We start from the raw sequence: 27631 nt of genomic DNA on the forward strand, positions 1-27631 counted from the left end.
TCTACGAAAGGCCCTTTAAACGCTGCGAGAGCCTTTCCTTCAGCATAAATGGCTCTCGGCAGCCGCCGCCTCCGGAGGCTTTCTTTCTGTGGTAAATAATTTTCAACTTGTGTGGAATGTGGGTAACTCTGCGGCAAAGTGAGGGATGTTCCAGAGGCATGTCCATTGCTGAGAGTCTGTTCCCTACGGGCAGGGGGCGGCTCCAGGCTTTGCGGTCGCCGTGAGGGCGGCAGTCGAGGAGGTCCGCTGGTCCTGCAGATTCGGCAGCAATTCGGCGGCGGGTACGCCAAAGCCACGGGACCGGCAGACCACCCGCAGGCATGCCGCCGAATCTGCGTGACCAGCGGACCACCCGCAGGCGCGCCGCCGAAAGCCGCCTGACTGCCGTGCTTGGGGCGGCAAAACACATAGAGGCTTTTACTTTCCCGCCACACAGCTGGCTTTTTTCCACAGTGATAGTTATCTCGCTGTAATTCCCAAGGGGAGACCAGGTACTTGTTGTGTTCACTGCGAGGCCAGCACTGTCTCCCACGCTCACACCCGGTTTGTGGCTGACCTTCTCTGGTTAACAATGCAGTACAACTCAAGTGCCTTGTGGCTGCTGCACGTTGACAGCAGAATGGCTCTCCTCCGTTTTTACAGTCTGTGGGGGAGCACTTCTCTCTCTTCATCTGCGGGTGCAACCACAAGTTAATTGTATATAAACGAGCTGCCAAGAGGAACTAATGAAATTGGCCCCTGGGGGAATGAAAGACACAATTTGAGGCCACTTGCATACAGTGAACCACGCACAAGGACTGGGATAGACGCTTCCTGCCGACGAACCCACCTATGCACATAGCCACAAACGTAAAGATCTCCGAGTGACCCATAAGACAAGAATATGAAATAGCATTTCAATGGCCTCTTTTCCCCTGGAGATATTTCAGACCAGCCTGGACAAAACGCTGATAAACGTGCCCTGCCTTGGTAGAGGGCTAGACTAGCCGGCCTATGTCTTTTCTGCCCCTCCTTTCTGTGGTAACCAGGTCCCTACATTTCAGCACTAATAAGGTTATCCAGGCAATGGATGTATGGACAATGAGTGGTGGTTTATGCCAGGGCAGGAGAAACAGAAAAGGTTCAAGTTTGGGTCCCACTGTTCAGCACAAAGATGTACACCAATCAAATTGAAAGAAACTGAATCTTAAACTCGGCAATGCGATGTGCGACTTTAAGCCGGGCTTGCCTGGCCTCCAGGCCTCTGTCCTGTTTCCACACCCTGGCACTGAGAAGGGATTCAGAGGCCCAGGTTGGACTCACTCCAGTCTCTGTCTCCACATTGCAGCTCAGGGTGGCTCCTGGGTTCTCTCTAAGGAGCATGCTGGTTCAGTGCTTTCCTCTTCCTGCCGATGTACTGGTGACTGTTCTGATCCGTGGTACTTGCTTCATCACTCCCTGCTTCCAGCCTCCCCTTCCACTCAGTGCGATTCCACTGCCCAGGCTAAGTAACCAGATGTGGCCTCTGTTCAGTCACCTCAGAACTCCACGTGGTTCTGGTTCTCCACTGCATTGGAACCTGAATACTCATATGCACAGGGGCATCACGGCACTACAGCTGGTGTGAGTGAGTGCAGAGTTCTGAGCTTGCACGTGGTGGTGTTTCCTTGATGTGCCAGGCAGCAGACAATCAGATCAGAATTGTTCACCTGGCTGTTTTGTGCTTTACTGGAAGGCACCAATATTGAGACTAATTGAATTAAACCTGCGGTGAAGTCAGATCTTCGGCTGGTGTGAACAAGATTAACCCAGTTGGCTTTGCTGATTCACACCAGCTGAGGATCTGGCCCTAGAAATGTAATAGTTGCCAAAGAATTGTTCTGTGTGGCGTGATTAAGCTGGTTAAATCGAACTTGCATGTCAAAATAAGGGTAAGAGAAGGATAGTGGGTATGAGATACATGGAGGAGACATCACAGACAGCCAATCAGGAACTTTCATTTGTTAGCAGCGTTCAATTCATTTCACAACTGGATTTAAAATGTCACACTGACTTCAACAGTAAAGCAACGCAGTAGGGTCTTTCTGAATAATTGCTACAACTAACACCGTTTCATTTTTTCTGATTGTTTTTACGAAATGGAAGTAGTAAACCACCATTGAGGGGAAAACTATGAGCCCCATGAAGCCTAGATATTCTTATTGTGGGTCTGACGTCACATCAAAAACTCCATTTTTAATTAGCTTCCTAATATATCACATGGATTTATTCCAAGGAAACTTTCCTGTTATAGCTAGTGCAATATAAAAAGGACTTTTAGCACCAATACAAAGTAATAAATCATCTGCTACCTGAACAATTCAGTTAAGAGAGTGGATCAATAGGAATGTTCTAGGAAGGAGAAATACGCACGGATTTATAATGTCCACTTATTGCACAGATACCACTGAAATTAGCTATGGGGTCACGGACATGTGCTTATTCGACACAACAAGGCAGCCTGACAGTGAAGAAGAGAAAAAATACAGAATGTGTTAAAAAATTACGAAATTAAAAATGTGTTTAAATCTAGCAAAAAATATGCTACCAACCTCCTGCGTGTCTACAACCGCATGACGGTTGCTGTGTGGCACATACTTGAAACTGTGTGACAGCAGTGGGCTTAGAGTTCCTCTCTTCCTGTTCTACAAGTGCAAGCTTCTTCCCTGTCATTTAAAGGAGACTCTCCTACAACTTGCATGAAGAGCAAGTCTTCATTCTTAGCAGTATTGGGTATACGGCCCTCCCAATGCAGCCGTTTGGTTTGCCTCTGGTAGAGGCCAGTGCCGTTTCACTGCTGTACTGTTAACTTGGCCCAATAACTCAAGGTCAGAAGTGGGGTGTGTTGCTTTTTTTAACCAGTTTGCCATTTTGCACTTTGGCATCAATGCATTGTTGTGCACAGAGGAAGTCAAGCGTGAGCCAATATGAACTGACTTGATAAAACAAGAATTCGCCCGCAAAGAGCTGTGTGCATGTAAATATTTCAAATGCTCGTCAGAAAGAGCTTCTATAACCTGAAAGGCTGATTCCAGAGGAGAAGTTCTCTTGGCAACAAAGTCTGTAGGGACACCTGAATTGCAAAGGATGTTTACATTGCCAGCAAGACCGGGGTCAAGAAAGATGAGTCTGAAATAGACTGGACAGCTGAGGTTAAGATGACCTGTGACAATCAGATTGCTGCTAGAGAGACTGTGTGATCTAGGGGCTACAGCCCCTTGAGGGTTCTGTTCCTGGCTCTGCTACTGGCCTGCTGGGTGACCTTGGGCAAGTCACAGCCCAGCCCTGTGCCTCAGTTTCCCCAGCTGTAAGAAGAGAATGATACCGGCTGCCTTTGTAAAGTGCTTTGGGATCTACTGATGAGAAGTGCTATGTGAGATCTAGGTATTATTTTTATTTTATTTATTATTACTGTTGAATCAGATCAAATGATGGATTATGACTGGGGGGCTGAATCTCCTGCCCCTTTGTAATGGCTCAGGATGCTGGAAGCTCTGCAAGGTTTCCCCTGGAGTTTCCCATCATTCCAGCGAGGAAGCAGGGGTGGAATACAAATGCTAGAGATCCCAAGGTCTCCTCAGACCATCCCATGCACAGAGGTCCTGTGTCTGCACACTGGTTCTGGAGACCGAGTGCTCTCCCTAGATCTTTGGGGGCCCGCCCTGAATGGGATCCACACCGGGCATGGGAAAGCAAACACAACCCAAAGCTGTTACCCCCCAGGTAACTGTCACAGGGCTGGTAGGCAGGGCAATGAGAACCATATTACCTACCCTCATCCTTCCCCCTTCCTGCTCATGGATCCCATCCCCCATGGGGCTCCCCGCTGCAGAGGGGGGACAGGGAGAGGTGGATGGACTCCTCTCCTTCCTATTCAGAGGCTGGGAGATCTGTAGGTAAAGAGCCTTTGCTCAGATCAGGGACACAACCTGTCCCATTGGGAGGGGGGAGGGATAGCTCAGTGGTTTGAGCATTGGCCTGCTAAACCCAGCGTTGTGAGTTCAGTCCTTGAGGGAGCCATTTAGGGAACTGGGGCAAAAATCTGTCTGGGGATTGGTCCTGCTTTGAGCAGGGGGTTGGATTAGATGACCTCCTGAGGTCCCTTCCAACCCTGACATTCTATGATTGTTATCACATGCACTTGCAGGCTTCCCATAGCAGCCAGCTAGCCTTCAGCTAGTTACCATTGAGCGTCTGGAGGCTGAAGAAGCCACTTCTCAATAGCAAGGAGGGTCTGAGTTTAATCTGGCCATTGGAAATTGCCCTACGCGTTGAAGGTCTCGCTGGTTGTTTGATAAAGTGCACAGTCAGGACCTGATCCAATGGAAAGACTCCAGCAACCTGAGGGTCTGATCCAAAATAACCATTCCAACAATTCAGCCCAGGTTCCTTCTCCTGCAATACAACCAGACGAGGAGGAATCCGGATACAACTCCCTGCTTTTGTGGCTCTGGGGAATGTTGTCTCCATTCTTCTTCGCAATGTGTCATGGATGCTCACAGGTAGGCATGTAGCAACAGCTTCCGAAAAGAGAGCAAGGTTGAATGAATGAGAGAGAGAGAGAGAGATTGCGCGATTACACCGGTGTAGCAGAGAGAATTTCTTCCCATGGCATGTGGCTGAACAGGTGGCTATTTGTGTGATGGATTAAAATGGTCCAGCCACTGTTAATGGAATGCACTTTTCTTTATCCTTTTCCTAATGGCCAAGCACAGGAGGGGAAGTTAAAATGTTCTGCAAATCTCCAAAATCTTTGTGTCTGCCATGATTCAGAAAAGGAACAAATGGACTTCTCCCCCACTTGATTAACAGAAGGCCGGGGACCACCTGAAATAAAGCTCGTTACAATCATTCCAAAATAGCTACATGGGAAGAAGAAAGAAAATCTATGCTAAAAAAACCTCTCCAGTCTCTTTTTCTCTCAAGGCAGAGTTTTGCTTTTATCAATGCGGTGTCCTGAGATTTTAGAGCCAACAAACAGAGTTGGAAAGAGAAACTTTTGTTTCCCAAAAGTGCAGAGAAGGATGCTAAAAGTGCTCATTTAAACCTTCATGCAGATCTCTTCTGCACTTTCCAGTCCCCTCACAGCCATCATCTGAGCCAAATGACTCAAATCCAGGTGCTCTCATTTAGCTATGCAAATCAGCTTGCTTTTTATTTGTCTTAGCACACCAATGGCTCGAGGGTGGCCACCATCAAATCTACGTTGAAAAGGCAGTGTGAACAACGAGCCTCGGTTTTGTTCTGTAACAATCGGAAGACTTTGGGATGGGAAGGGGAAGCTATTTGGGATGCTAGGATTTTTCATGGAAACTCTGGACCATGTAAAGCATTTTGGCAAAGCTGGAAGTGGAGGGAACAGGGACAGTTAGAATCTGACCGGAATTCAGAGGTCTTCTGTGGGTGGCATTTCCTTAGTCCCCCCGCCCTGGCTTTGATGGATCATGACTCTGCCACAGTTGCTGGGTGGCAGCGTGGAAGCGTTGCTCACCTCAAGCTTTGCAGACCTGGGTTTTAGTCCTCCAGCTCCCTGCAGCATCCAGCCTATGTGATGAATTCAGATGGTCCAGAATCTAAGCTTTAACTGACTCATGAATTAAGTTTCTAGCCCACATGGCTTCAGAGAGAACCTTCCAAAGGCACGGGATACCACTGTCCCCTAGGAATCTGATTGGACGGTCAACTTCAACGCCCATCTGCAGTGTCAAGATGAACTACTTAATCACTGGTCATGTCAGTGGATGGAATGGAGACTAGAAAATGGCAATGAAGACAGCCGGGTTGAGAATTGGGGGTTATTGCTGAAAAAAGCACAGAAAAGACTTCACAAAAATGGGGAAGGGAGAGAGAAACAGAAGGGAGGAGGGGGAAGGAAGAGAAACAAAAGGCCAGATATAGCAGTGGCCTAAAGGGGGAAGCAGTGCTGAGTGATGCCTGCAAATAACACAAGAACCAGGGGTCAGCCAATGACAATAATAGGCAGCTGTTTTAAAACGAACATAAGGAAGGACTTCTTCACACAATGCAGAGTCAACCTGTGGAACTCACTGCTGAGGGAAGTTGTGAAGGCTGAAGGTATAATTCGGTTCAAAAAAGAATGAGATATGTTCATGGGGGATAGGTCCATCAATGGCTACTAGCCAAGATGGTCAGGGATTCAACCTCATTCTCTGGGAGTCCCTAAACCTTGACTGCCAGCAGCTGGGTCTGTACAAGAGGGAATGGATCATTCGATAATTGCCCTTTTCTGTTCCTTCCCTGTGAAGCACCTGGCATTGGCCACTGTTGGAAGACAAGATACTAGGCTAGATTGACCATTGATCTGACCCAGTATGGCCGTTCCTATGATGAATGCAGCAAGAAGACACTGGACAAATAACTAGAGGTTTAGACCCAAATTCCTAAAGATATTTGTGTGCTTAACTCCCATTGGAACTAGGCTGCTAAATACCTTTGAGGACCTAGGCTTCATTACTACAAAAGGGCTTATTCTCCCTTTAATCTCTTTTTAACCATTCCACTGCCATCAGGGGAGATCTTCCTGTGTGCTCTGGGGAGCAGCTGGTCGTGAATTCAGACTGCGGCCCATATATAAACACAGAATTCAGCTGCCTTCTTCAAAGGAGTTTGCAGCCCTGCTCCAGGCGATGTGTTGGCAGTGCAGAGAGGGAGTTTTGGCTGGAGGCATTTCAGCTGCGAAGAGGATCGCTGAGGAGCAGGGACAGAAAATGAAGGCCGCCATTTTGCAGCAAGTGTCATGCAATAGTGGGCCCATAAAGGGTGTCACATCTGGCTCGAGTTTTGAATTTCCTTTGGGGTTTTCCTCTTTTCAGAAAGAATAATAGCCCTTCACTGAGACCTGTACTGCACCTAGGAGACTAGAATGGCCTCTTCAGAACTCCTGTGGTTCCTCAAGGAAGGTTTTAGTTGGCATCAGCTAAATGCGCATTAGGGAGGCATCACTAATATGCTTGTGTTATTTATTTGATAGATGATAATGGTTCCTCTGGAGCCATTCAGTCCTAATGGATAAATACATATTTGAGTTTGCATATGGTGCATCTTTGGAAAACTCGCATTACTTACCTGATGGACTGGTAAATCTGTATTTACGACTTCAATCAAAAAGGGATTTTTGATTAAGTAGGTCTGCGTCTTGTTTAGCTCCCTCTTCTCATTCACTTGAGAGATGATAATGACAAGGGGGCTAATATGGCAGAGGATGTGGCCGTTTGCAGAGAAATGGGTTCCTGCACAGACCGCTCCTCATAATTTCTGTTTTGTTTCTAAAAGATCCTAAAAGCTCCGCTCCACTTTACTGAAAACGGTGTCTTAACGCACTAATTTGGACTAAATGGCTCCAGCACTGGGTCCAAGCCTGTAGCACCTTTCTCTGTGAGTGGTTTTCAGTGAGATCACTCATGGAGTAAGGTGCTACTCAAACTGACTACGGAATTAGAAGCTACCACATTTGTCCATAGGTCTCAAAGCAGTTTACAAAGGAAGTAAGCATCACGATCCCTGTTTTACAGATAGGGAAACTGAGGCACAGAGCTCGGAAGTGATATACCGGAGATCACGCTGTGGGCTGATTACAGAGCTGGGAATAGAATGCAGGTCTCCTGATGCCCAGTCCCGTGCTCTAACCACTAGATCACACTACCTCCTTATATGCCTGTAAAAGTACACCTGAACATTTGCAGTATTTCGCAGCAGTCCTAGAACATAAAACTACTGGAAATACATTTTAATCTGAAACGTGTCGTACCTGAGGTCTTCTGTGCCAAGTTTCAACGTCCCGTTAACATTTTCAAGATTGATGTTTTAACCCCCTGAAAACCAGCTACGACAATACAAGCTAAAGTGTATTGCAGTTCAGGAGTGCAGCGTTCTAAAAGAGCTGCAGATTTAATGCTGGAGTCAGCTGCAGAAACCACCATTTGTTTCTCTATTTCGTTATTCAAACTATAGTAGCACTGGAGGCCTTGGTTAGATCTGGGCTCTATTGGGCTAGGTGCTGACGTACAGTGAATGACAGCCCCTGTCCCAAAGAGACTGCAGTCTAGAAGACGAGATGTGACAGGCGGGTAAGATAAACGAGCAGGCTGTGGGGACGGAAGGCGAAGTAACAATACAATAATAACCGCATGGTGCCATCTAGACCGGCGGCAGGCCCGGTTCGGAGCTGTGGGTGACCTCATCGGTAATTGAGAAATCCTCCCTCGAGCTCCTTGAGCTTTTGTAATGATGGGTCGATGGGGACTTTGACTCTCAGTGCAAAGGGATGAGGTTCACATGGTCTCCGGTAAAAGCGGGAAAGTTCCCATGGGAAGGCGCTGGAGCTGCTGGAGGGCGGCCATTGGAACTCAGAGCTCAGTCTGTAAGCCAGCCTATCTCACGTGGCTGATTCAGGAGGTCATTCATTAAAGAAACCTTTGAATGCCTTGACATTAACCAGAAGGGGGGAAAACCCTGTGTACTCATTTATAAACAGGTCATGAATTCCCTTTCACGAGGGCCTGAATAGCCCAGGGACAGGTGTCGTAGGCTATTTGGCTCTGAATATATATTTTTATCTTTTGGAATAAACCCATTGGTGAGCATAGGAGCATCCCCCCTCAACTCTCAGGCGAGGGCTGTAGCCAGTGAACTCAGCCCTCTTTCTTTCCTGGCTATACTGGAGCCGGGTGGGTAATTTCAAATGCATGGGGAGGTTCCAGGTGCCTTGGCATCATTTATGGACTCATGCGGAGATGTTGGCTTTTCACTCATGGCGGTGTTGCTGACTTTGCCCACCAAAGCTACCCCCCAGGTGTAGCTGGTTTCGCAGGGAGGGAGGAGCTGAGGGTTAACGTTGGAATGCAGTGTCTTGCCTTGCTCAGGTCTTGACCTGAATGGTGTGCATGTCATCAGCTCCGCTAGGAGGCCCTGGTGAATTGCGGGAGAGTTTAGATGAAAACTAACACCAGAAAAGAAGGGCCGAATGCAAAAGTTCAGACTGGGAGAGGGTAGCAGATCGCTGACTTACTAGCGCAGCGCCTACTGCTGGTCAGTCCGGGAATTAGCTCATCCATCTCAGGAGCGCCCTCCTCTGGCCACTTTCTCCTTGCCCTTACCTGCCCCTCTGCAGTCCCCTTATCTCCATCACTTGTAAGCCCCACGTCCCTCCCGGACCATGGTGCCCCTTACCTTGGGGTGCTGCCCCTCACCCAGGGAACCCCACTCCCCTTAGCCCACCTCACCGACCCACTGCCAGTCCTCATCTAGCCCCTTTACTCAGGGGCAAACTGCAGTCTGCAATGGCCACTCATCACTGGCTAGGGGGTTGGACCTGCTGCCTTTCCCTGCAGCCCCAGTACCTCCTTAGGGCTTCCTGTCAGGCTTCAGCCTGGGAGGTCGCCAGGCCTGAGCTCCCCAGCTCAGCCTGCCCCTTCCCCAGCTCTGCTCTGTTGATGGTACCTTGTGCTCCCAGGCAGCCTGGTCCTTCTCACCCCAAGGCTGCAGTGAGACTACCTGCCTCCTAGCTCACGGCCCTTTTTATACCAGCCCTACCAGGCCCAGATTGGCTGCTACCTGCCTTCCCCTGATTGGCTCCTTGCAGCAGCCCTTTCCCACAGCTGGTTTTAACCCCTTTCTCCCCAGAGCGGGGTGCTCGCCCTGCTACAGAGAGAAACCTACGAGTAGGAATGGGTCACAGAAGCTACACCTACACTACAAGATGAGTGTGATTCCTCTGCCTGTTTATACATATTCACGCTGGCTCTCATCAAACTAGTGTGAGTATAAATAGCAATGTCACGCCAGTAACAGCAACGGAGGCCCGACTGAGCCGTGCTGAGTATAAACCCGGCCAGAAATTGGTGTGTACGTACTTGGCATGGCGAAGCTATGCCTTTGCTGCTGCTCCCCATGCTACCGTGGATACCCAGCCATTGATACTCCTGCTAGCTCGGTGAGCACTAGTGTGAGCACGTGAGCACAAGCAAAGGAACCAACCTCCTAGCCTGTAGTGTAGATGCTTAACTAGAGACTGAGAAAGACAATAGGAGCAGAGAGAAAAGAAACAGATTGGCAGGGACCTCCTGGGTCCCTCAGTCCAGTCCCCTGCTATCCCAGGCAAACCGCTCACAAATTTATCCAGCTCCATCTTAAAGCCAGGGAAGTTGTTTGTCCCCACTACTTCTATTGGAGCTGTTCCAAAACCTGCCTCCTTTGATGGTTAACAACTTTCTTCTAATTGCCAGTCTCAATGTATTCACGTCCAACCCAGTCTGATTTCTTTTTGTGCCAAGATTGTTTTTTAGATTAAATAGCTCTTCTTCCTCCCTGGGGTTTACCCCCAGGATGGATCCCCTCTCCGCCTTCAGTTTGCAGAACTAAAGAAGCCCAGCTTTTTTTAGTGTCCTAAAAGGAAACCTAGGTGGGTTGCAGGAGAATATAGATGAAAAATAACATCATAAAAAAAGACCAAATAGAAAGGTTCAGGTCAGGGGAAAATTTAAAAGTGGGAATGTGTCACAAAGACCGGGAAGGAATAGGAGCACAGGGAAGAGAAACGAAACACAATCAGAAAGGGGAGAAAACAAAGAAACCTCCGTCTCTCGCTGCCTCTCATGCCACTGGAATAAAGCAAGAGAGAAGAGCACATCTGACAGTGCAATGCCTCCCTCTGTGACCTTCCGATTGGCCCAAAACACGCACTCCTTCCATGGCCTCCCTGTGCACTGCCTATATAATTAAGCAACTTAGATACACACTGTGGTTTGCTTTATTTTAAATGTTCAGTTGCTCTGATGACCATTAATAACATAGAATCATAGGACTGGAAGGGACCTCAAGAGGTCATCTAGTCCAGTCCCCTGCACTCATGGCAGGACCATGTAATAACTAGACCATTCCTGACAGGTGTTTGTCTAACCTGTTCTTAAAAACCTCCAATGATGGAGATTCCACAACATCCCTAGACAATTTGTTCCAGTGCTTAACCACCCTGACAGTTAGGAAGTTTTTCCTAATGTCCAACCTAAACTTCCCTTTCTGCAATTTAAGCCCATTGCTTCTTGTCATATTCTCAGAGGTTAATGAGAACAATTTTTCACCCTCCTCCTTGTAACAAACTTTTAATTGTTATCATGTCCCCACTCAGTCTTCTCTCCTCCAGACTAAACAAACCCATTTTTTTTCAATCTTCCCTCACAGGTCATGTTTTCTAGACCTTTAATCATTTTTGTTGCTCTTCTCTGGACTTTCTCCAATTTGTCCACATCCTTCCTGAAATGTGGTGCCCAGAACTGGACACAATATTCCAGCTGAGGCCTTATCAGCGTGGAGCAGAGTAGAAGAATTACTTCTCATGTCTTGCTTACAACACTGCTTCTAAAACATCCAAGAATGATGTTTGCTTTTTTTTGCAACAGTGTTACACTGTTGACTCATATTTAGTTTGTGATCCACTATGATCCCCAGATCCCTTTCTGCAGTACTCCTTCCTAGGCAGTCATCTCCCATTTTGTATGTGTGAAGCTGGGTATGGATCACTTGATGATTACCTATTCTGTTCACTCTATTGCACTGTCAACTGATACATACATTTCTGGGTTTGGAGAGGAGATTTTTTGTTTGGGGTTTTTGGTTTTGCCTTAATCTGGAGCACTCTGGTGCCAGAGGTGGGACACTTGACTAAAAGGACCATTGGCCTTACAGTGTATGGCTAATCCTATATTTTGTCAATGAAGTCAAAGCTAATGAGAAGGAAGTGTTGCTCCAGACAGAGAAGCTGTGAATGATACATGCGCTCAGAAGAGCAAGAGGAGGTCATCTGCTCAGAGGACACATACAAAGCTTTCTTCTCCATCATTGAGATGAAATGCAAAATACTAGCGAGACAAGGTGGGTGAGGCAACATCTTTTATTGGAACAACTTCTGTTGGTGAGAGAGACAAGCTTTTGAGCTTACACAGAGCTCTTCTTCAGGATTGGGAAAGATACTCAGAGTGTCACAGCTAAATACAAGGTGGAACAGAATGTTTAGCATATGTAGTTAACACATAGATGTCTCTGTTAAGTTTCTCGTCAACAGAAGTTGGTCCAATGAAAGATATGACCTCACCCACCTTGTCTCTCTAATATCCTGGGACCAACAGGGCTATGACACCACTGCATATGGCAAAATACTGTCTGTTTCCTTGTTTAAAATGGATCCCTGTTGTCTCATGAATTAGATCAGTCCAAAAACAAGAATCCCGTCTGCTATCCCCAAAGATCACAAAGCCTCGGCAATCCCCGCCATGACAAGTTGAGACATGAGGCTGATGTTGTTTAGCAGTGCAATGCCTGCACCCAAAATCAAACTGAGGAATCCAGTTCTTCTTGTCTGATCTCTGCCGAGGACAGAAAATGCAATGAAAGATGGGAATTGACAGCAAACAAAACATGTCTCGTCATAACACAAAAATTAAGAAATTTTAGAGATAGAAAAGACCTCTTTAGGTCACTGAGCCCATCCTCCAGAGACCAATTCAGGACGGTTCCCTTAATAGGATAGTCCCATCTGCTTTTTTCAAGCCTGCTTGTTAAGTATCTCACACCACTGCCCTATCCCACAGTCCTAATAGATCTCACTGACTGAAGTTTTTCCTCCTATTCAATCTAAATGTTGCCACAGGAGACAAATGTAACAGTATTTTCCACTTGTACGAGAGAGCCAATTTCTATGGCAATTTCATTAGAGAACACTGCGAGTCTGGAAATCTGTGGATGTCAAACTTAGTTTACAAGGAATCATTTATGAAAATCAGCTACTGCAGCAAGGAAAGAAGTTGCAATTTCTTTCAAACCACAAAATCCATGAGTCAGATCCGGTTGATTTACCCCAACTGTGGATCTGGCCCCATATTTCTTTTTTTTTCTAGTGTAATGTTTTGATTTAGAATGTCTGAAACTTGCTAACAAGTATTAATGAATAGGGTTTTGTGGTATCTACACACACACTGACCTCACGTGTGTTTGGAGGTAGAAGGGGGCAAGTCCCTTATGAGGATGTGGTGTCCATTATTGCCAGTGCAAATGTACCACACGGGGCATTAGGGTCTGACTGAAGAGGTATCTCATAACATGTTATTTCCTTGCTTTCAATGGTTTGTGTTGGGAGACGTTGTCATACTGTACTTAAACCAGATTAATCTCTTTAAAGCAAATAAGGTTATGGTCTCTGTATCCAGACCTAGATTTATACCTACACTTAGATGCAGGTATAGATTTGCTGGTTAGCAAAGTTGTTGTCTATGTCAAATGATGAGTTACTAGATCTACACTATTGGTTGAATCTTGCTCATCTTACACTAGAAGCCTCGTTGATTTCACATGAACAAAGCAAGGGGATCAGAGGTCTGTGTTTTCATTTATTCCTGAGAATTAAAGGGAGGGTGGAAAATTGTCATGTAAATTTTTGCCAGGCAACAGAGAATAGTATTATGTACAGAAGTGTCTCTTTGGCTTAGTAACAGAGAAACGTGGTGTCGCTACAGTCAGAAAGAATTGTTTGGAGGTATTTGTGGAATTTATGGGTAATTTGGCAAGATACAAAAGCCAGGAATGAAAGTATGGTAATCTGATAAGAAAACATAACTGATTCCTCTGTATATTTTTCCTGTTTAGTGGCATTTGCATAAGAAAGCCCTTTGTGCATTGAAGTCTCAAAATAAATATGGCCTTGGCTTTCCTGCCAAATGAGCAAGTGGTAAATGAAGATTCCTCCTTCCCCACTCCCCTAAGAAAGCAGTTCCCATAATTATTGTTACAATCTTTTTCAGTAGCTTCCTGGTATTGAATGAATACTTTTTAATGGGAAGACACTAATGAAACGGAGAAAAGCTTTTATGTGCAATACACGAAATGTAACACTGAACCTTTGAAGAAAAAGTCTCTCTGCAGTGGTCCGTAAAAAGCTGGTTTAGATGTGAAATCAAGCTGAGTCAGTAGAGGAGGGCAGTTCTGAAGATACGTTGCAAAGAGACGTGACCCTTTGACTTCTCCAGGCCCTCTCCATCAAAGTACCCTAAGATTAGCTTCAGGAGTTCAGAGGATTAGATCAAAATCATGCTGTGACTCAGAAACTCAGAGACATCAGGTTGTCCCTTCTGTTAGTCCTAAATAAGGCTCTGATACAAATAGAAGGATCAAAAAGCCAGTTCTTAGGCTCTCTATAGTGTAGAGCACAGCAAAATGTTAACCTCTTTTGTGGATCTTAAGGTTTTTGGCGCTAGGTGGTAGCGGATTTTGAGAGTAGCTCATTGACATTTCATAACTTTTCAGACCAAATTTTCAGACGCTGGCTCTGAAAATTCGGTCAGAAAGTTATGAAATCTCTATGAGCTACTCTCAGAATGTGCTACCAGCCAGAGCCATAAATTGCACCCTTAGAGTCTCCTTGTCATATAAACCACACAAAGGCCCATGCAAATTGTCATCTGGGGGTACTTCTGCAAGCCATTTTCAGATGGGAAAATGCAAACAAGTCTCCCTGCACATTCATGTAAGCTCTATGCATTCGCCTTGTGCCCGCTCAAGCACTGCTGGCACAAATCACTCTTCACTGACAAGGTGCCCCTTCTAGTCCATGCCATTTATACCATATGGAAATTTCCAGCTCTCTTTGCTTAGAACATTATTTCGGACATATTTCTGCTACTTTCTCCCCCTGCAAATCTCCTCAAAACCCGCCATTTGCCATAGTCTACCCACCAAGTCCCCGAAGCATAAATAGGTCAGTAAAATTTGTAAGACATTAACTTGGGCCCTTATTCAGCAACTTAGTCCAGCAGGTACCCAACTTTAAGCACAAGAACTGCATTGGCTTCAGTAGGATTATTGATGTGCTCAGAGTTAGGCATATGAGGGGGTATCTTGTTGAATCATGGTGCCTGAGCGAAAGAAGTCCATTGCAGCCAATGAAAAGGCTCCCCTGGACTTTTGGGTCAGGCCCCTGATGCCTTGCCACCTTACGTAATGAAATCATCCCCTAATCAAATCTTGTCTCATGCTATTTTCCCCAGTGACATGTCTTTATCGGTCTCAAGGCAGATCCTTAGGGCAGGAATAGCATCTCTATGCAGCTATGGTGTGTGACATATAGGAGATCAGACTAGAGATCATTGCTTGGTTCCATCTGGCTTTAACATCTCTTGATGTTCTGCATCTCCCCATGGTGCTACATACAGCAATTAAATAATGACTTAAAGCAGCCCACTGGATTACAGTTAGGTAAGAAAAATGGTTTATATTGAGCTTCTTCATAAGCGATGATACAACACAATGATGCTTGGACAATGAATATTAATCCCAATACGAATAAAATGTCAGTATGATGCATCACAGGAAGTCCCAGGGGACAATAACTAAAGCGCCCAACGTCAACGATTTTACTGGGCAGTGACCACCCAGAGGTCTACTTCTCTTGGCTTTTAAACTTGACTCAGGCCTGGTCTGCAGCTCCGTGAAAAACGTAGCTGAAGTCAACGTACTTAGATCGACATGCCGTGGTGTCTTCACCGCGGTGAGTCAACTGCTGCCGCTCCCCCGTCGACTCCGCCTGCACCTCTCACAGCGCTGGAGTACAGGAGTTGATGGGAGAGCGCTCAGGGATCGATTTATCGCGTCTAGTCTAGACGTGTAGAAATACCCTCAGAGTAAGGAATCCTAGGGTCACACAAATGGGAGATGAGAATTGTTCTCCCGGAGAAGCATGGACGATGTCATAGCGTTTAAGGCCAGAAGGAACCACCAGATCATCCAGTCTGATCCTTCTACATCACAGGCCACCAGCACCCGCACACTAACTCAACAACCAAAATAAGACCAAAGTATTACAGCCCACGGAGACTAGATTGTTATGTGCCACAGGCAGAGAATAGGAGAGACCGAGGGTAAGGAACTGACTAAGTGAGATACACCCAGATAATCCTTGCAAGTGATCCACACTCCACGTTGCAGAGGAAGGTGAAATCCCCCAACGTCACTGCTAATCTGACTTGAGGGGAAATTCCTTCCCTTCGCCACATATGGCGGTTGTGTTAGACCCTGACCCTCTGAGCAAGAACCAGCCAGCCAAGCACCTGAGAGAGAGAAAATGATTGGTATCAACTCACAGCTGTGGCCCACCCAATGTCTCATCTCCAGCTGTGGTCATCCCTGATGCTTCAGAACAAGGAGACCCAAAAGCCCCCAGACTACATTGTGAGGGAAGGGAATCCCTTCCTGACCCCCTCCAGGTGGCAGGCTGAAGCCCTGAAGCATAAGCGTTAGAAACATAATCCATTAAATCAGATTCTCTTCCCTGCTGTGACTGGTTTGCCTGTCTCTGTAGCACAGAGAGGCCTGAGACTGGCTGCATATTATTTATTATTATGATTATTACAATTTATCACCAGGTCTCGGATGCCTAGTCATGGACCAGGACCTGTTGTGCTGTCCCCAGCTGGAGATTCCCTTATTACGTGGGATTCCTAGTGGGCAAAGCATGAGGTAGCCAGTTCCTACCCCACCCTTCCCCTGCAGATTCAATGTACAGATTCAACCAGCAGGGTCTTGCTTTCTTTCCCTAGAAGCTCCAGAAGGCAAGAGGGAAGAACCATTTACTGTTTCCCCCTGCCTGTTGCTGTAATTGCGAGTCTCAGTTGAATGTAAATTAATTCTTAGGAGTCCTGTCATTGAACTGCTAAAAAACCCAGCTAAAAGCTGCTATCCGGTGGCCAATAATAGTGAAAACTGAACTTTTGGAGGAGGAATAAAAGAGACATAAAAAAGCGTCTCCCCACCAAAATGCGAATTAAAATGTAACATGACATTACTGCTTCTTGTAATACATTCCATTCCCATCAATTAACAATGGTATCACAATGCCACATTCAGAGCGATTAGAGAACGGCTTTGAATTCTCTGATGAGTTAAAAGATTCCACAAGAACCCTGGGAACTAGGTTTCCTTTCTTCAAGGTGCCCTTTACACTGAATGATTTTAGAATTTAATATCTATAGGATTCAAAAAGTCAGCCGTGCCTAATGTGGGGGGGAAAAAGAGGCTGTCTGGTCTATTTCATACATAATATGCCAGGTTGTGGCTGCATTATGACATAATGCTGGCAAAGAAAAGCACTGCTTAAAGGCAGTAGCCCTCTCTCTTTTTCTGTTGCAGAATTCAACTTCCTAAATAACTAGTTCACTGCGGTCCAGGCAGCTCCAGCTGGAGATAAACTAAGGGCAGATAACCTGACAGTGCACTGAATTTAAAACAGTGGGGTTACCAGTGGAAATATTTCTGGGGAAATCAAGTTACTAAATATATATCACAATGGATTGTGAATGTATAGGCACAGGAGGACTGCTTCAGAAGTTAACTGTATAATCAGCCCTGTGTATACTATCTTACTCTACCCTACCAAGTTCTAGCAAGCCAGAAGGCCTGGCTTGCGTCTCAGTTGGCCACCTACTCTTTAGGCCTTGGGCTCCATCAGAGATGCAGCTCAGGACCCCCAAGTTGTCAAGCATGGGAAAGGAAGGACTTCCCTATACCCTCTTCCACCCTGCTCAGGAGAAGACAGAATGTAGTATAGGTGAACTTCTCAATAAGATTCGTTCTGTCTCAATAGAACGCACAGGTCTCTTACTGTTCATGGCAAATGCCCTGTGAACAATGAGAGTGTATGGGACTAAAAATTGCTTGTTCATCATTATTTTCCCCCATACAATTAGAACCATATGTAATCACCAGCTAAAAAAACTACACAGTTCTCAACTTTCATGGACTGGAATGGTGAAACCATGCACTTTTGGGATGAGATTTGGGAGAACACTCAGCGTAAGCTAGACACTTTTGCTTAGCATGCTGGCAAAAGTCGAAGTCCAGAGAAATCCAAAATGGGCAGAGAAGAAAAGTGCAGGAATAAATCAAAAGAGCTCTCAAAAATATTTCTACAGTTACTAAGTCATTCTGCTATGCTTGAGAACCTTCCTATAGGTTGTGATTTAGAATAAAGCCTTTGAGATGCTGCCCAATTTGTCCTCCATTGCTGAACCAAGCTGATCATGAGTTGTTCTGTAGTTTGTTGAAAGATTTCATAGCTAGGGACAAGTATCTTCCATTCTTATCCAAAGAATCTATTGATAGAAGAGTTTGCCATAAAGGACCATAAAAGCTGATTCTCCTACTTCACCCAGGACTAGAGGGCAAGATATCAGTGTCTGTGCATGAACTTTGTCACTTTCATATCATGTAGCGCTAGGTCAGGCTTCTGTTATGTTCTCCGCATACACAAAGAGATCTTAGATCAAAACATAAATACTCTGGCTGTAAGGTTGCAACATAACACAACTTTATTTCTTAGAAATCAGACTGATAACACACATGTGCCGAAGACAGAGAGAGAGGAAAAAGGCTGCTCTTAAAGCAGTGAGGCCCAACTCATCCCACTTTGTTTTAAGCTGGCTCTTACCAGACTCCTCTGATTGTGCGCTTCACTCCAGAGCCCTCTCACTTGCGGGCAGGACCAGGAAACCCATTGCCACATGCATACTCTTAAAGTGATAGCTTGTAATTCCAACACAGTCTTCACTACGCCACAGGGGGTGGATTAGTACTTTACAACCCAGTCCAAAGAATCATAGAATCGTAGGACTGGAAGGGACCTCGAGAGGTCTTCTAGTCCAGTCCCCTGCCCTCATGGCAGGAATAAGTATTATCTAGACCATCCATTATCTAGACCAGGGGCGGGCAAACTTTTTGGCCAGAGGGCCGGACTGGGTTTCGTAAATTTTATGGAGGGCTGGTTAAGGGAGGTCGTGGCCCAGCCCCCACCTCCTATCTGCCCCCCCCCGGAACTCCTGCCCCATCCAACCCCCCCTGTTCCCTGACAGCCCCTTTGGGACCCCTGCCACATCCACACACCTCCACTCCCTGTCCCCCAACTGCCCCTGGACCTCTGCCGCCCCTTCCAACCCCTCCTCTCATTCCTAACAGCCCCCCCAGGACCCCTTCCCCATCCAACCACCCCTTCTCCCTGTCCCCTGACTGCCCCCTGCTGCCCCATCCAACCCCCCCTCCTTTCAGACTGCCCCCCAGGATTCCTGACCCCATTCAACCCCCTGTTTCCCCCCCGACTACCATCCACATCCCCACCCCCTGACCACCACCCTGAACTCACCTGCCCTCTATCCAACCCCCCCTGCTCCCTGACCCCTTACCGCGCTGCCTGGAGCACCGGTGGCGCTGCCTGGAGCACTGGGCCTGGCCGCCGCTGCCGCCACCACACAGCACAGAGACCGGGTCAGGCCGGGCTCTGCAGCTGTGCTGCCCCAGGAGCTCACAGCCACACCGCCCAGAGCATTGCGCCGGGGCGGGGCGAGCTGAGACTGCAGGGGGTGGGGAACAGCGGGGGACAGGCTGGGCTGGGCAGAACGGTCCCGCAGGCCATAGTTTGCCCATCCCTGATCTAGACCAAGGAAGGGCAAGCCTGTAGCAGGGCAGGGAACCAAAAAGTCACAGTCTGCTTCCTGCTCTCCCCTTGCTTCAGGGCGAGAGCGCTTCTTGCTAGTGCAGATTGCTTCCCCATCTGTGCCCATTCGGGAGCAGGGGCCAGGACACATTGAGGGGCGGAGCTTCTGTGTCTTTTGCCCGCCCACTCCCTGGTCACCAGAGTGGGGAGAGGAGTGGGAGTCTGGCAGCAGCTGGTCTGCGTGCCTGCGTGAGTGCCAGCAATGGAGGTGACCCCGCATGCTCCCTTACTGCCCTGGCAGCCTGTAGCACATGGGTCTGTGTGTTCAGGTTGATCGGTGTACCTGTGGCATGGCTCAGTCCTGTACATATTAGTGGGACTGTAATGAAGCATTGCAGCCAATACCCACCAGACAGCCCCAAAGGATCAACCCCGTGCCGGGGTTATAGGTGCCTCCAGCCTAGACTGTGAGGGGCCCGAATGCAGCTATGGGAGGGTGGGGGGCAGCAGAGGGCATGCGAGAAGCCTCCCCGCTGGCATGGCTGGGAAGGGCCACACACGCGAGTGGAGAGTTGGCTCCGGAGAGCACCAGGCCTAGGAACCGGAGACCAAAACGGGGACAAGGAGCAGGCAGAGTTGTGGCCCTGCCCACCCCAGCATGTTGAGTGGGGCTGATGCAGTCTGTGAGAGCCCAGTGGGAGGGGTGGAGCAGGTGCCCTCTGGACATAAGGAGCAGCCCAGAGATACTGTTGGCACAAATCTGTCCGGTGCTGCCGAGTCCCCTGACCAGGGCCGTGGCCTCTCAGCCACTATCTAGCCCTGCTCGTCTATAGGGTTACGGCGCTGGGGCTACATCTGAACTCACCACCGCTGCCAGAGCGCTCCTTCGGACTGGGATACTAACCTCTGCATTCAGGATTTTCTCACTCTGCTCTTGTAGCGTTTCCCTTGCAACACCAGTTAAATTACAGAGCCGCTAGCACGCCACACAGCAGGCTGGTTAACTGTCCTGCTACAGCAGTGTACACCCAAAGGTCAAGAGCCACTCGTGTTTCCATTAACTGGGCACTTACGGAGCGCTCTCTACATTGGCCTCTATGCTCCATCTCGCAGCTGCCGGGTAACCACATCAAACGGGTCAAACCCGCGGTCGCCGGCTGCAAGCTGGGGACTTGCAGAAGAGCTTGCATGTGTATTTTTTGGCCTGTTTTGCTGTTTCCTTTGCTAAGTGCTGACCTTTTCCTGTCTCTGAGCTTGGCTCACCTCCCTGTGTCTGATGGAAACCCCTTTCCAGAGGAAGTGGGATGGGCTCCTACTTTTAGCTAGTGAACATGCAGGAACAGAAGTTTTGTAAAGGGACCACTCAGTGCAATGAAATCCCCTCTCTACTCACAGGACTGCAGGCTGGGACCTTGCTGCTTTATCCAACTACCGGGAGGGAGGGGGGGGGGAAACTCTCACTGATGAAACAGGAAGTAATGGAAGGGTGGAGTATGGCTCCATCCCAGAGTACTTGGGGCAGCCCAGTTAACCCGCATTATGGCCACTTTACTACAAGAAAGGGCCGGCTTGTATTTACCTGTCCCTTAATCTGTTCTTCCTAACATGCACACTGTCTCCTTCTTGTGTATTTTCTTTAGGGGCTACCAAAGACATGGGGAAGATGTTGGGAGGAGATGAAGAGAAAGATCCTGATGCCGCCAAGAAGGAAGAGGAACGACAGGAAGCCCTGAGGCAGGAAGAGGAGGAAAGAAAAGCCAAATATGCAAAGATGGAGGCTGAAAGGGAAGTGATGCGACAAGGGATTCGAGACAAGGTAGGTGTTGCTTTCAGAGCATGCTGTGTGAACCTGGTTGTGCCCTTCCTAACAGGGAGCTGGTATTTTTTTTATGATGATTATGGAATCACTACAGGACGAGTTTGATGAGTGATCAGGAAGCACCAGGTAAGTGCTTTGCTGCACTGAACGTTTAAGCTTGCACTCTTGTCCTGAGCCTTCTCCTGTCTAAACCTGCCTCATGCATTGTGATGCCAGAATGGGAATTCTGGATGGACGGAGATGGATGGTCAGTATTTTGTGCATTGCTCATTAATCAGTACAAAAATAACTGAAAGGTACCAGGACCTTCCCCATCCCCACCCTCGCGCCGTTTGTCTCTCCAAGGTCATATAACTGGTTTATATAAAATACCGTCATCCAATGTGTTTTTGTTCTAAGAAAGTCCAAATATCTTCTGCTATTCAATGTGTTGTTTCCAAGATTTCCCAAATGCTTATGGATGAAAAGGGACAACTCATCTCTACTTTTCCCATGTTTGTTAGCATGATACTGGTCACTGGGGAACCAATTTGTCTGATGAAACAGTAAAATAAGAGAGATTCACTTAACATCTGCAAGAATTAAATATCAGGAAACATTGTTCTAGCCTTCTTTGCATCGATGTTAATGGGAAATCCAGGTGCAGAGTCTGATGAATAAAGTAACACAGTAATGTTGAGGATTGTAAGCAAAGTTTAAAGGGTGATTTGGAAAAAAAAAAGTACAAATCCAAGCATTGCCAGGGAGATTGATGTAACTTAATATGACTGGAAACAGACGTGGCAGTGTATCAGCCCTTATGGCCCTCTGTGGAAGTGTAGAGCAATTCTGCTGTTTCACTGTGGTAACCAGATCAAGAGGGTCTCATTAGAACAAGCTCCAAGATCTAAAAGCCTGAGTGGCTCTCAGAGGTGAGAGAAATAGCAGAAGGAACAGGAAGTCCTGCAGGGAGACATCCTGGACTTGAACAGACCTGAGAGGACTCTTGGACAATAGTCCGTGGAGGAGTCCGCAAGTACAGTTGTGCACAAGGGCTTTGTTACTTACATTGCATGTCCAAAGGTAAAACGTAACAGCAGATCCCTAGAAAGAAGGGGTTGAGTTTCAGACAAGATCTTATTGGGGATGGAATCAATTCTCAGAATATATTCAGGTGACCAGTGTTGGGATAGCGTCAATCAGACTGGGGCTCTCGAGTGAGATGATGGTGCTGACTGTCAGAATTGGTACTTGTCCAGTATCTACCCCTATGCAGGTTATGATGACCTCCGAAAGAGACAAGGAGAGAATTTAAATCCTAGCACAGAGGAAAATGGTTATGGACCGTGATGTAGGCAGTCTGGTGTAGGAGTAAGAGCAGGAATCAGGTCTAGTGGGCAGAGCAGCATCCACGTTGTGGAATGAAGCCAATGGTTAGCCCCAGAGTCAACTGTCAGTTATCAGAGCCGGGGTGAAGCCAGAGTCAGAACCAGGAATTGAAGCTGAGGATTGGAGCTAAGGTCAGATACCAAATGCCAGAGCCGAGGGTCTGGCCAGAGTCAGGGTCCAAAGTCAGAGGCTGGGGTTGGAGCCAGGACTGGTAACTGATAGCTGGAAGCAAGGCGAAAGGGCAGGAACTGGAGGAGAGGCAAGGATGAAGCATGGAGCCGGAGCAGGAACCAGGAACAGGGTAGAGTGCAGGAAGCAGAGTCCAATGTAACCACAACAGGAAGTCACCTTGTTGCTCAGACTAACTTCCTGTGCCTCCTTCTGTCTTCAATAGTGTGGTTGAAACAATTGGTGGAGCTGGGCAATCCTCCAATGAGGCTCCAGTGGATGGTACCTTGGCTGAGGCCCACCCGGTTTTGGCAGACATTGGGTGGAGGCCAGAATACAGGCGCTGTCTGGGAACTCCCAGGCCTGGGTTAAAGATCTGGGACATTCAAATTGGGTCAACAATTCCAAACAGATCATGAAGATTCAGGAAAGGGATGCTTTGTGAATACAGTGGAGTTGCATCATAGGCACATTTAACTTATGCGATTTTAACTATATGCGCTCAGCAAAACAAAAACAAACAAACAAAAAGAGAAAAATAACAATTTAAATACTGTACCTGTGGTGTGGGTGATTCTGCCCGCCATTCCACTCAATGAGCGTTTGACTATAGCGATCTTTGCCTTACACGCTGACCCCTGTGTCAGATACGACTCCCCCGTAGATTGTTCTTGTGCCCCAGGTGTGAGTTTAGATAAAATACCAGTTTTCAAGGAGAATAGTCGATAATAAAATTGAGGGATTTCATTCTAAGAAAAAATACTATTGAAAGGAGATTGTCTCCTTGTGATAGTGGTAGGTAGAACATTCATTAATGGGGAAGATAGGAAGCTGGATTGGTTCTCTAGCCAATGCCAGTGGGCTGTTTTAAATATAAGGGGGATACAATGAGTAATAAATTTCTTAACAGGAGACAAGTGAACCCCCAGCACATAAGAAGGGTCAGATTAATGGTCCATTTAGCCCAGTATCCTGTTATCTGTCAATGGCCAGTGCCAGGTGCTTCAGAGGGAATGAACATAACATGGAAATTATTGAGTGATCCATCCTCTGTCTTCAAGTCCCAGCTTCTGGTAGTCAGAGGTTTAGGGACACCCAGAGTATTTTGGGTCCCTGACCATCTTGGCTAATAGCCATTACTCCCTCAACTTATCTAATTCTTTTTTTAACCCCGTTATACTTTTGCCCTTCACAACATTGCCCGGCAACAAGTTCCACAGGTTGGCTGTGTGTTCTGTGAAGAAGTACTGCCTTATGTTAGTTTTAAACCTGCTGCCTGTTAATTTCATTGGGTGACCCCAGGTTCTTGTGCTATGTGACAGGGTAAATAACACTTCCTTATTCTCTTTCTTGTCACGGCTCTTGATTTTATAGACCTCTATCATATCTCCCCTTATTCATATCTTTCCTCAGTTTAACAGTCCCAGTCTTTTTAAGCCCTCCTCTTATGGAAGCTTTTCCATACCTGGAATCATTTTTGTTGTCCTTCTCTACTTTTTTCCAGTTCTAGTGTATCTTTTTTTGAGATGTGGTGACCAGAACTGGACACTGTATTCAAGGTGTGGGCGTACTGTGGATTTATGAAATATGATATTTTCTGTCTCATCTGTCCCTTTCCTAATTCTCCTGACATTGTTCACTTTTTTGACTGTCACTGCACATTGAGCAGATGTTTTCAGAGCATTACCCACAATGACTCCAAGATCTCTTTCTTGAGTGGTAACAACTAATTCAGACCCCATCGTTTTGTGTATATAGTTGGGATTATGTTTTCCAATGTGCATTACTATTCAGTTTCATCTGCCATGTTGTCAACCAGTTTTGTGAGATTCCTTTGTAACTCTTCGCAGTCTGCTTTGGTCTTAACTATCTTGAGTATTTTGTATTGTCTGCAAATTTTGCCACCTCACGGTTTACCCTCTTTTTCCAGCGCATTTTTGAATATGTTAAACAGCACTGGTCCCAGTACAGACCCTTGGGGGACCCCCACTATTTATCTCTCTCCATTACGAAAACTGACCATTTATTCCTACTCTTTGTCTCCTATCTTTTAACCAGTTACTGATCCATGAGGGGCCCCTCCCTCTTATCCCCTGACAGCTTACTTTGCTTAAGAGTCTTTGGTGAGGGACTTTGTCAAATGCTTTTTGAAAGTCCAAGCATGCTATATCCACTGGATCCCCCTTGTCCACATGCTTGTTGACACCCTCGAAGAATTCTAAGAGTTTGTTGGGGCATTATTTCCCTTTACATAAGCCACATTGACTCTTCCCCAACAGATTGTGTTCATCTATGTGTCTGATAATTCTGTTCGTTACTATAGTTTCAACCAATTTGTGTGGTACTGTGGTTATGCTTACTGACCTGTAATTGCCAGGATCGCCTTTAGAGCCTTTTTTAAAGATTGGTGTTACATTAGCTACCCTCCAGTCATCTGATACAGAGGCTAATTTAAGCAATAGGTTGCATACCATAGTTAGGGGTTCTACAGTTTCATGTCTGAGTTCCTTCAGATCTCTTGGGTGAATACCATCTGGTCCTGGTGACCTATTACTGTTTAATTTATCAATTTGTTCCAAAAGCTCCTCTATTGACACCTCAGTCTGGGACAGTTCCTCAGATTTGTCACCTAAAAAGAATGGCGGAGGTATGGGAATCTCCCTCCCATTCTTTCCATGAAGACTGATGCAAAGAATTAATTTAGCTTCTCTGCAACAGCCTTGTCTACGTTGAGTTCTCTTTTAGCACCTTGATCCTCTAGTGCCGCATCTTCTTGTTTGACAGGCTTCTGATGTAGTTAAAAATTTTTGCTGTTCGTTTTTGTGTCTTTTGATAGTTACTCTTCAAATTCTTTTTTGGCCTGCCTAATTATACTTTTTACACTTGATTTGCCAGAGTTTATGCGCCTTTCTATTTTCCTCAGTAGGATTTGACTTCCTATTTTTATAGGACGCCTGTTTGCCTCTAACTGCCTTTTTTACTGTGTTGTGTAGCCGTGGTGGCATTTTTTGGTCCTTACTAGGTTTTTTTTTATTTGGGGTATACGGTTAGTTTGTGCCTCAGTTACGGTGTTTTAAAATAGTTTTCATGCAACTTGCAGGCGTTTCACTTTTGTGCCTGTTCCTTTTAATTTCTGTGTTACTAGTGTCCTCATTTTTGTGTAGTTCTCCTTTTTGAAGTCAAATGCTACTGTGATGGGTTTCTTTGGTATTTCCCCCCCTACAGGGATGTTAAATTTAATTCCCTTATGGTAGCTATTACTGAACAGTTCAGCTATATTCACTTGGACCAGATCCTGTGCTCCACTTAGAACTAAATCAAGAATGGCCTCTCCCTTTGTGGGTTTCAGGACAAATTGCTCCAAAGAGCAGCCATTCATGGTGTCTAGAAATTTTATTTCTGAATCCTGTCCTGAGGTGACATGTTCCCAGTCAATATGGGGATAGTTGAAATCCCCCTCTATTATTGGGTTTTCTGGTTTTTACATATCTAATCTCCCTGAGCATTTCACAATCACCGTCACCTTCCTAGTCAGGTGGTCAGTAGGAGATTCCTACTGCTAGACTCTTATTATTCCAGCATGGAATTTCTATCCATAGAGATTCAATGGTACTGTTTGATTCATTTAAGATGTTTACTATATTTGACTCTGTGCTTTTCAGTACTAGCATGCTGTGATACTTTTGTATTTTTTTGTTTGATTTTGTTAGCAAGTAGTTTTTAAGTGAAGCGAAACTTGGAATCTGGAAGACAAGTCTGGAAAGGTTGAACTGCACTAGATGAGTGGGGTGGATCTGAGCTTATGGACAGAAATGATAGTGGTTCCTGGTTGTAAGGAGTGGCTGGCGTGAAAAGAATGATGAGGATGTAAGGGACTCCAATCTCTTCATTTTTCTCTTGAGCAAAATCCCTAATCGCCTACCTTTGAAAGAGGGAGCTGTTTCCTGAAGAATTGGAAAAGTTGTATTAAGTCTTTAAAGAGCAACTTGAAAGAGCAGACAGCTTTTTGTCTGATAGGTCCACTGTGGGGGAATAATACTCTGCCTGGCAGAGAAATTGATTTGATGATAAGAGACAAAGACTTGTAATAACTACGATGAGATCCTAATGGATGGAACTGGGAAATCTGAAATGAACCGAGATGTGACAGAAAGAAGTTTCCACTATTTGACAGTGTTACATTTTTGTTTCTCAGTTTAGTAATTGACCTTGGTCTTTGAAAATCACTGTGAAACTGGAACTCTGGGGAAAAAAACAGAATATGGAGTGCAGTAGGGATATATGTATAATATTCAAGAAGGTCTTTCTTTCTTTCTTTCTTTAACTTTTGAGTGCTGGACTTTGCATCCTTAATATCTTTTAATATGATTTTTAATGTAATTTCCTGCATTTAAAAAAAAACAAATTGAAAAAACTGAAATTCCATCATGTGAAACTCTCTTGAATTCTCATCAGCAGGGTTAGACCCCTTTAGAGCCAGAGCACAGAGCACTTGAGTTGCAGGACCGACTGATAGCAATAATACGTTATTCTCTTTGTGGGCCCACCAGTAAAAGGGGGTGGGACACACATTTGGCCAGTCGTTTTCGTAGCTATTTGCTGACAACAGAGGAATGCTGAAATTCGAGAATCATGGGTTCTACTCCAGATTCTGAGACTCTCAAGGTAATAGACACTTCTGTCCCCATCTTGTTCCAGTATTCCCATTAATTGTAATAGGCAATAAAATCCCCTGGATGGTTTTGAGAATCTCAGCCACCGGCAATAAAGTT

The 27631-nt window shown here is 46.2% G+C and overlaps 1 protein-coding gene across 2 annotated transcripts in view; it reads left to right on the top strand.

Moving 5' to 3' along the window:
- CPLX1 (complexin 1) overlaps nucleotides 1-27631 on the top strand; it is a 201228-nt gene that overhangs the window by 93309 nt on the left and 80288 nt on the right. For both annotated transcript variants that reach the window (XM_034773714.1, XM_034773715.1), the window contains one exon: nucleotides 21145-21320. In XM_034773714.1, the coding sequence (XP_034629605.1) occupies nucleotides 21145-21320 (176 nt within the window). The remainder of the gene's footprint in view (nucleotides 1-21144; nucleotides 21321-27631) is intronic.

The sequence above is a fragment of the Trachemys scripta genome, chromosome 6 (assembly GCF_013100865.1).
Source record: "Trachemys scripta elegans isolate TJP31775 chromosome 6, CAS_Tse_1.0, whole genome shotgun sequence".
Taxonomy (NCBI): domain Eukaryota; kingdom Metazoa; phylum Chordata; order Testudines; family Emydidae; genus Trachemys; species Trachemys scripta.